The sequence below is a fragment of the Mandrillus leucophaeus genome, unplaced genomic scaffold (assembly GCF_000951045.1).
Source record: "Mandrillus leucophaeus isolate KB7577 unplaced genomic scaffold, Mleu.le_1.0 Scaffold41, whole genome shotgun sequence".
Taxonomy (NCBI): Eukaryota; Metazoa; Chordata; class Mammalia; order Primates; family Cercopithecidae; genus Mandrillus; species Mandrillus leucophaeus.
The window spans coordinates 5,865,126-5,875,411 of record NW_012104365.1 but is presented as its reverse complement, the minus strand read 5'-3'; the positions used below and the strand labels follow the sequence as shown (position 1 = coordinate 5,875,411).

Genomic DNA, 10,286 nt, shown 5'->3' with positions numbered 1-10,286 from the left:
GTGAGAATATCGCACCCACCACCCACTCTGCTCCCAGACTCCAGGGAGGGGCCCCGAGGGCTCACCTGCCACCGTCTGCAGGTCAGGAGGGGCCTCACCAGACACCAGGTCTGCTGGGACCTTGACCCTCGGACTTCCCAGTCTCCAGAGTGTGAGGAAACTAATTTTCGTTGTTGAACCGCCCTGCCTGTGGTGTTCTGTCATGGCAACCCAAGCTAAGACAAAGCCTTAACGTGAGTTTGGATATAACCTGTACATTTAGTTCTGGAAATGCACAATTCATATGATGTATCATTGAGGGATTTGCAAAAAAATATAAAAAGGAGTCTAGTTTGGAAAAATAGAGTAGAGTCTGGAAAAATATCCTTTAAAGGCCTCCAGAAGAAGTCATAGGTAGCTCGACGGTCCGAATGTCACCATCCCCGGAGACTCCCACCCGCTCCTGCCAGGCTGGACTCACCCCGTGTGCTGCCTGAGTGGGGGCCCTGTGCACCTGCCATGCCCAGCTCTTAGCTGCTGGACCTCACAGCACCACCCTGAGTGGCGTCTGTGAGCGACGTGTACGTGTTTGTTCCAGGGGTGTTTGCAGACGTCACCTCTGCCCCTGCTCCAGGTTCCCCCTGCCTCATGCCCCTGTGTTTCTGTGGTTCTGATCCCGATTCCTGTCAAGGACCACAGTGGAAAATCCATTCTCTTGCTGTGGGAAAATATCTGCAAGTCATCATTGCTCAGCATGTTCTGGGGAGTTTTGAGGCCCTACATACAACCCCGCAGGAGGGAGGCTCCTCCATGAAGCCCTGGCTGGCCGGAGCTGACGCTCGGAGGAATATGTTGAATCCGTGACTCAAGTCGTCACCTGTTGTTGTTGTTGTGGTTGTTAAGTAGAAGCTTTGTTGAGAGATGATTCACGCACCATTCACCCGTTTAAAGTTTGCAGTTCAGGGGTTTTTGGTATATTCACAGTGTCGTGCAGGGATCAGCACAATCCATTTAGAACATTTTCCTCAGCTCAAAGGGAAACCCTGCCTCACTTAGCCCTCACCTGAGACCCCTCCCCAGCCCCTTTTTGCAGCCATAAATCTACTTTGTGTCTCTCTTGATTTGCCTGTTCTGGATATTTAATGGAAATGAAATGGTGTGTGGCCTTCTGTGTCTGGCTTTGTTCACTCAGCAGTTTTCAAGGCTCCTCTGCGTGGTTCTGTCTGGCTTCGTCCGATGTGCATGTTTTCAAGGCTCCTCTGTAGTGGCCTGTGTCTGTTCTTCAAGCCTTTTCATGGCCACATAATATTCCACTGTGGGAATGGACCGTGTTATGTTTATCCATTCATTCATCGATGGACTTGTCAACTGTTCCACCTTTTGCCTGTTATGAATAAAGTGCTAGGTGCGTCCTGTACAAGGTTTTCTGTGGGCTTTTGTGTCTTCATTTCTCGTGGGTATCCGCATGCCTACACGTGGAACTGCTGGGCCACGTGGTGATTCCTGTACGTGACGTTGTGAGGACCTGCCGACCTGCTCCCCAGGAAGGGTACTGTGTTGCACTCTTACCAGCAAGGTTCCAGGGTTCTAATTTCTTCCCATCCTTGCCAATATTATCTGACCTTTTTTTTTTTTTTTTTTTTTTTTTTTGAGATAGGGTCTTACTCTGTCTCCCAAGCTGGAGCACGGTGGCTAGATCACAGCACACCACAGTCTCAACCTCCCAGGCTCAAGTGTTCCTCCCACCTCTCAGCCTCCTGAGTAGCTGGGACCACAGGCACGAGCCACCACACTCAGCCAATTTTGTTTTAATTTAATTTTTTGTCCTGCTGTGTTGCCCAGGCTGGTCTTGAACGCCTGTTCTCAAGAGATCTTCCCATCTTAGCCTCCCAAAATATTGGGACTACAGGCGTGAGCCACGGTGTCTGGCCTGACTTTTTATTTCCAGCCATCCCAGTGGGTGTGTGATGGAATCGTGGCGTGTGGTGGAATCGTGGCGTGTGGTGGAATCGTGGCGTGTGGTGGAATCGTGGCGTGTGGTGGAATCGTGGCGTGTGGTGGAATCGTGGCGTGTAGTGGAATCGTGGTGTGTGGTAGACTCGTGTTGTGTTTTGCATTTCCCTAGTGATGAGTGATGCTGAGCATCTCTTCATGTGCATCTTGGCCATTTATACGTCTTCTCTGGACAAATGTCTAGTAAGATTTTTTGTCCATTTTTATATTGAGTAACAGTATTAATCTTTTTATTATCAGATATATAGGTTGCAAGTTTTTTTTTTGAGACAGAATCTTGTTCTGTTGCCCAGGCTGGAGTGCAGTGGCATGATCTGAGCTCATTGCAACCTCCGCCTCCTGGGTTCAAGCGATTCTCCTGCTTCAACCTACTGAGTAGCTGGGATTACAGGCATGCACCACCACGCCTGTCTAATTTTTGTATTTTTAGTAGAGGGGTTTCACCAAGTTGGTTTCCAACTCCCGACCTCAGGTGATCTGCCGGCCTCGGCCTCCCACAGTGCTGGGATTACAGGCGTGAGCCGCCGCACTCGGCCTGAAGCACAGACATTTTAATTTTGATGAGTCCAACTTATTTTGTTGCTTGTGCTTTTGGTTTTGTATTTAAGAACCTATTGCCAAATCTGAGATCATGCAGATTTTCTTCTAAGAATTTTATAGATTTAGTTCTAACGTCATTGATCCATTTTGAGCCTCTCCTTGTCTTTGAGAGATGGAAATACTGCCGCCCCAGAAGCCTCTGACTCTCAGGCCCTCAGCCCTGGAACCGGGCCTGGAAACAGGTCTGCAGCCCCTCATCCAGGGAGGGCAATCCCCGTTGTTCTGAGTTGAGCCATCCTCCACCACCGCCATGGGGCCTGGGTGGGCATGAAAGGCCGGGCTCCGCGGAGGCTGTTGCATTGCCGGGGCAGGTGCCCGGCCCCCAGGGTGGGCTGGACTCGATGCTGCTCTGTAGCTCAGGCTACATTTACGTCGTAAATTTGTCGCCTGTCCCACTTGGAGAGTCTGGGAACGACCCATGTGTCTTCTGACGTGTGTCCCTCTGTCCCCAGATGCGGACCTGTCCGTCACCGAAGCCAGCAGCTCTGACAGCCGAGGAGAGAGGGCCGAGCTCTATGCACAGGTGGAGGAGGGTCTCCTGGGAGGAGAAGCCAGCTATCTGGGCCCTCCCCTCACCCCGGAGAAGGACGACGCCCTGCACCAGGCCACCGCGGTGGCCAACCTGCGCGCCGCACTCATGAGTAAGAACAGCCTGCTGTCGCTCAAGGCCGACGTGCTGGGGGATGACGGTTCCCTGCTGTTCGAGTACCTGCCCAGAGGGGCCCACTCGCTGTCCCGTAAGTGCAGGCCCTGGGGGCCGCTTGGCTTTGGTGTGGTTTCGAAGGCTGAGAGTTGCAGGTCCTGGGCCAGGATGAGATGAGGCTGAGGGTCTGTCCCTGCGGCTCGGCCGCCTGCTGGCCTCCCTGTTCCGGGAGGTGGTGGGGCGGCGTCGCGGCCAGGACGGGCCTCTCGGGTCCACGGGGAGCTGGCTCTAGAGTGAGGAGGGAATGGACGCGGCTGTGAGGGCGGCGCGGCGGGCGGGGGAGTAGCCGAGTGCTCGCTGGAATGTGCCTCCCCCGAGTCGCTGGGCCGAATGGGGGAGCCCGGCCGGGTTGCGCAGGCTCGGCGCGGGGGCCGGGGGTCTTTGTGCTCCAGAGACGGGCTCAGGCGCCCCCTGCCGGCCGCTCTGTGCTGAGGCTCGTTTCACGCACGGGAAACGGGGACGGCGATTGCACTTGGGGGCCTCCCCTTGTGTTGCCTTCGCTGGGTAATGCTGGTGGCGTGTGACTTTTAAAGATGCGTCGGGTGTTGTGTTTAAAACGTAAACGTCCCCTGCCGAATCCAACCGACGACGCCGCTGCTGAGATGTGGCCGGAGGTTCAGTCCCTGCTGCGTGCGGGGCTCGCCCCGGGCTGACTGACTTCCTGACAAGACGCGGGCGCTCGGCTTTAAGAGTTTAAAAAAAAAAAAAAAAAAGCAAAGGGGCGGGGCGCGGTGGCTCACGCCTGTAATCCCAGCACTTTGGGAGGCCGAGACGGGCGGATCACGAGGTCAGGAGATCGAGACCATCCTGGCTAATACGGTGAAACCCCGTCTCTACTAAAAGATACGAAAAACTAGCCGGGCGCGGTGGCGGCGCCTGTGGTCCCAGCTCCTCGGGAGGCTGAGGCAGGAGAATGGCGGGAACCCGGGGGGCGGAGCTTGCAGTGAGCGGAGATCCAGCCACTGCACTCCAGCCTGGGTAACAGAGCCAGACTCCGTCTCAAAAACAAACAAACAAACAAACCAAACAAAAAAAACGAGAAACCCACCGCAGCCAGCCCCCAGCCAGCTGCCTTCTGGTCTCGTGCTCACGTGAGGCCCCTGGGCAAGGCCCGGTGCTGGCACCTAGTGCCTAGTTGGTGCTCAGCGTGCGACTGACAGCGAGTGAGGTGCGTCCCGTTTCTCTCCAGGGGAGGAGGCAGCGAGTTCGGAGTGTGAGAGGCTCCCACCTCCGTGGCTGGCGTCCAGGCGTGATGAGTGGTGTGGACCCATTGTTTCCTAAGTATTGAGTGAAGCGAAGGAAACGTGCCAGCCGTCCTTGATGCTGGGATTTGGGAAGTGTCTGTTTCTTTACGCTGCTCTAAAAAACAGTATTTTTACAACTTTGTTTCCATGAGCACTAAAATATCCTTTCGAATTTTCGCGTTGGTGTGAGCACTGATGCCAACTGTTTGTGGGTAATAAAGACTACATGTGGAAAGTGGTGTTCACCTTCCCTTTATTCTGTGTACGCAGCAAGGAGCTGCGGGCCGAGGGGTCTTGGCCCTGAAAGTGAGGCCCAGGGCTGAGCGCTGCACAGAGGGACAAGCTGCGGGCTGGGCTTTCGCAGACGTCCTGAGGCCGCACTTCCCACATCTGAAAAACAGGGCTGGGGGGTGCTACTTACACAGCTGTTGTGAATTCAAACAAAACAGTGTTTCTAAAATATTGAACACAGTGCAGGCAGAGCGTTTGTGATTTATGCTCCAAAATGTTGGCCCCGTCCCCCCTCGAATGCAAAAGCGTACTTGTTAGCGGAAATGGTTGGATTTGACCAAACCCTGGGGTACTGGGATCTTTCCAGGAAGCGGTGACAGGGCATGTAGGCATCCTGCAGCCGGCCAGATGGAGTGCTGGACACGTTTCGTGGGCATCAGGAGGGACAGGCTGGGTGCGGCCAGCAGCGCGTGCCCGTGGGTGTGGTCGGAGGGGGATCCCGGGCCTCCCTCACCGCCCTCTCCTCTGACCACCTTTTCACATGGGGGGCTTGGGTGCTGTTTCCTCTGGATGCTCTCAGACCGTCGTATACACTCAGGGCAGGGACCCCGACACACCCAGTTCCTGTGCGGCACTGCAGGTACAGCTGGTGCGTCTCGGTCATTCAGAATGACTGTGGGAGCCTGGGCAACGTGGCGAAACCCCGTCCTTACAAGAAATTAGCCAAGCATGATGGCGCCTGTGCTATGGTTTCAGCTACTCAGGAGGCTGAGATGGAAGGATCGCTTGAGCCCAGGAGGTCGAGGCTGCAGTGAGCTGTGATTGCATCACTGCCCTCCAGCCTGGGCCACAGAGTGAGACCCTGTCTTTGGGAAAAAAAAAAAAAAAAGCTGTTGGACTTGGGGGAAGTGATTTGTTTGTGCTTTTTCTACTGTTTCTGCATCTTGACAGCCTTCCCTGGGTGTGGCTTCGTCCATGAAACCTTTGTTGGTTTGTGTGTGCAGGAGATGGGGCCGGAGGGCACGGCTTCCCCCCAGATGTCCATTTCACCCGCGGCAGCTGAACCATGGCCCCCGGTGCCAGTGTCTGACCTTGGGGAACACACACCCCAGCTCGGCCTCTGCGGCCCTGGCAGTTTCTCCCCTTCCTCCTCGGGGCCTTTCTGTTCTGGGCCCCTCCTTTCAGGAAGGGAGCCCCTGAGCACGTGGAGGGGAATGGCCGCGGAGCCCGAGGCTGGGACCTTGAATGGTTCTGGCTTCTTCCCAGGGCCTCTCCCTGCAGTGAGAGTGCTGTGTCCTCTGCATCCTGAGTGTGTCCTAAATCCTGAAGGTGGGGTGAGGGCACACCCGGCACTCCTGGGTGTGTTTGTGTGTGGGCGCATGCAGTTTTTTTTTTTTTTTTTTAAGAGACAGGGTCTCACTCTCTCGCTGAGGCTGGAGTGCAGTGGCACCATCTCGACTTGCTGCAGCCTCTGCCTCCCGGGCTCCAGCAGTTCTCCTACCTCAGCCTCCCAAGTAGCTGGGACTACAGGTGGGTGCCCCCACACCCCACTAATTTTTATATTTTTAGTAGAGACGGGGTTTCACCGTGTTGGCCAGGCTGGTCTCGAACCCCTGAGCTCAGGCGATCTGCCCACCTCAGCCTCCCAAAGTGATGGGATTACAGGCGTGAGCCACCGCACCTGGTCCCATCTCACTCGATTTTTAGTACAGCTGTGACTAATTCCAGGTGAAGTTGGCGGGTGGGTCTTTTGTTATTTCTCTTAAGTTCTAGCCTCCTTTTTAATATTCTAAATTTTCCATCTCTCTTGTAAGAATTTGCCCTTTTGGGCCAGGTGTGATGGTTCACACCTGTAATCCCAGCACTTTGGGAAGCTGAGGCAGGTGGATCACGTGAGGTCAGGAGTTTGAGACCAGCCTGGCCAACATAGCGAAACCCTGTCTTTACTAAAAATACAAAAAATTACCCAGGTGTGGTGACAGGCATCTGTAATCCCAGCTACTTGGGAGGCTGAGGCAGGAGAATCTCTTGAACCCAGAAGGAGGAGGTTGCAGTGAGCCGAGATCACGCCATTGAGCTCCAACCTGGGCAACGGGACCAAAACTCAGTCGGGGCGGGGCGAGGGGGAGAATTTTCCCTTTTGTTTTCTGTAAATACGGTTTAGAAGTTGTCAGCATCCTTCGCTTGTCGAGCTGTGAACTGGATGACCCAGACGCCTGCCCAGCAGACAGAGAGGCTCTAGAACTCGGCAGGGGACAGCTTATTTTAAAACGTAATTTTCTGGCATCCTGCATGGCTCCTCCCTGTTTCCATCATGCACTGAGGTAAATAATAGAAATACTTAGAAAAAAACTTGGATTTTCCAAAGTTCGGTGGTCCTCCCTCACTGTCATAGGCATTCGGTCCCCGACAGGTGGTCCCGCAGAATCCTCGCGGAAGTAAACCATGGACACTGGCGCCTGCGTCCAGGGAAGCCTCAGCCGAGGCGCCTCAGTGTGATTTGAACGTGGGGTCCAGGGGCCTGGCCTCTGTGGGGGCTGCCATGGGGGCTGCCGTGGAGGAGGAACTCCTCAGAGTTCATGGCGCAGCCCCGCTCGCTGGTACCTGGGTGGACACCGATCAGGGGAGAGAACTGAACTTCGGGGTCTGACACCGTCTGTTGATCTGAAGCGTTTAACTCATGGACTTCTAATTCTCTCAACACCGTGCGGGAGCAGCAGGCCCGGCGGGACCCCATCGCACCCCTCTCTCCCTCCCCGCCTTCTGGAGGGGCATGGACGCAGAGCCGTGTCCTCCCATTGCTGAATGTGGGGGTGACTGTGGGGTCAGCGAGAGGGGGCAGCTCACTGTGGCTTGTGGCGTGGCCCCCCTATCCTGTAGCTCTGGAAATTCAACCCTGAGCCCCGGGGGCCGCCTGCTCCTCTCCTCTGCTCCATCAGAAGAGAAAAGACAAGAGCGGCCTCGGCTGGGCGAGGGCCCCCGGTACCCTGCCCTCAGAGCGGAGGGAATGCAGCTTCAAGTCAGGAGAGCTCTGAAGAGGACCTGGGAGGGCAAGTGGCCCCTGCTGTGGTCCTAGGGGCCCCTGCTGTGGTTCTAGGGACCCCTGCTGTGGTTCTAGGGGTGTGGCTGCTCTGCCAGGCTTGACTGGTCCTGACTTGCGACCTCCTCGTGACGTGTCCCCTGCTGTGGTCCTAGGGGCGTGGCTGCTGTGCCGGGCATGGCCGGTCCTGACTTGCGACCTCCTCTGTGTGCTGGTTGCAGGCGATGAGCATTTCCAGGGCTGGGCCTCTTGTTAGCGTGGTCTCTAGGGTGTCCCGTCGAACGCATCTCCCAGTGGCCTGGCGTGCTGTGCAGGAAACAGAGGGGGACACGGCGGTCCTCACTGTGTGTCCACGGCAGCTTTGTGGCGTGGGGTGCTGGGGTGGGGATCCCACCACCTGCCCGGTTCTCCTCATCATGAATGCACCGTGGTTGAACAAATACAGCCCGGCCATGGCAATTTTGCACAAGAATGGGATGGTGGTCACAGATTTCTGAATTTAGAGAACCATTAAATATGCAGGCAGCAGGCACAGAGCAGCCGACACTCAGAGGGCCTTTGGGGATGGTTCTGGAACATTCTAGAAAAACTGAACTAGTTTCCTTGGATTTGTAGGACCAATAACCTTGGCTTGGCTGTTAAATTAAACAGATGGCAGTTTCGTTAGTAGACCACCAATCTCTGACATCCCTTTCAGAGGACTTGCTGTACTTCTCGTTTGATTCCGTTGAACTTTGCTCTGCTTACTTTTATTCCTTTTTCAGCATTTCAGCAGTAGGCTGGCCTCCTCCCTGTTAATAGTCATTGTTCACCCAGTAGAGACCATGAAAAGTGTCATTTAGGCTCAGAACATGGCTGCCCACAAGTTGTGCTGGGCCGGCGCTGACCTGGGGCCTTGAGGTGCGCGCTGCCTTCATGTCTGCAAACAGCACAAAGATGCCGACTTCACACAGACAAGAAGAGGATGTGCCGCTGGCTGGCCGACGGCCGGGGACAGGAGGCTGTGAGCCCCACATCAGCCGTGCCTGGAAATGTGGGACGCGGCCTCTGGAGTGTTGCCGGTGTAACCCCCCTCACTCTTTTAAAGAGAAAGAGTCAAGGATTCTAGGGACAGCCATGGCGGTGCGGTCCTGCCTCCCGTGAAGCTCATCCCAGCTCCCTGCAGTCCCCTCCTGGGGGCACTGCTTCCAGCCGGCTAGTTACTGGAGAAGGTGGCTGAGCCCAGGCATCAGGAGGCGTTTTGCAGAGAACAGTCTCAGCTTGTCTTTGTTTTGGTTGTGGTTTAAAGGCTGTTTCCCTCTGGTATTTAGAGGATGAATCGAGAACTTTACCTTGGTTCTGGATCGAGACTGGAATCGTGAACAGTTACCAACCAAAGGGATTTGGTGGACGTGCATTTTCAGGCAGCCCAGGCCGGCGCGCCTCGGTGTTCTCATCAGGAGAGCATTTCTGCAGTCCAGACGTGTTCACACTCCGACTCCCTCCACCAAAACCCTCTGTTGGAATCACTTGGCTCCCAGGAGAGAGACCCACCCTGGAGAAGTCACGGGTGGAGACCCCAGACATTTGGGGTCGGCCAGCTGATCAAAGCACTTGAACACCTGCCTCCAGCGAGACCCCCGGGGTCATCACCGGGCTCGCACCGCATACCGGGAAGATCATCGGTGCTTCTGGAACTCTCTAGAACCCAGCGGCTGGTACGCGTTCCCGTGGGTGAGACTCCTCCTTTCCTGTGTTCCCAGGGCCTGGGTCCCTTTGAGGGTCACTGATGGCAGAGCAGAAGCCCCTCCAGCCTCCACCCTCCACCCTCCACCCTCAGAGCCACAGGATGGGCTCTGGGGAACCGCCAGACCCAGCCCAGGGAGCCGGCGCTGCCTCCCCCAGCTCAGGTAAGACACCAGGGTGGCCAGCTTTGTCTGGGGCAGCTGGGCCAAACACTGGGGGCGCGGTGACCCTGACACCCATGTGCTCGTGGCCACGACCCAGATGAGCCTGGGCACCTCCAAGGAGGCTCTTTGGTGGCACCTGCTCTCCATGTGCCCTTCTTTCCCACCCTCAACTCACCCAGGTACAGAGAAAACCCATTTTAGGTCAGCCAAATTGTTCTCTTTTGCAGTAGTAATTGTTCCACTCCCATAGCAACAGGTTGTATGAAGTTGAATTGGTTTTTATATTTTGAGCAATTTTTTTTCCCCTAACGTAAAGACATTCAATTCTTGTCACAGTGGGTTGGAAACATCAGTTTCTAGAGCTCAGTGGTGGTGGCCGGTCCCTTCCAGGCCTGGTCACTGCCTATTTCTGGCCAAGCCCCGACTCAGAGGCCACTGCCCCAGCCGGACCCGCGCAGAGCCCTGGTGGAAGGTGTTCTCCTTCCTGTGCCTGAAGTCGCAGGGTCTCTTCTGTAAAGAAAGGGCCATGGGGCGTGTTTGCCTCCTTGGAGAAAAAAAATTCTTTCTTTTTTTTTTTTTTTTTTTTT

At 55.4% G+C, this 10,286-nt stretch overlaps 1 protein-coding gene across 2 annotated transcripts in view; it reads left to right on the top strand.

The window, feature by feature from the left end:
- ZBTB46 (zinc finger and BTB domain containing 46) overlaps nt 1–10,286 on the top strand; it is a 77,473-nt gene that overhangs the window by 38,691 nt on the left and 28,496 nt on the right. For both annotated transcript variants that reach the window (XM_011992378.1, XM_011992377.1), the window contains one exon: nt 3,045–3,329. In XM_011992378.1, coding sequence (XP_011847768.1) covers nt 3,045–3,329 — 285 coding nt within the window. The remainder of the gene's footprint in view (nt 1–3,044; nt 3,330–10,286) is intronic.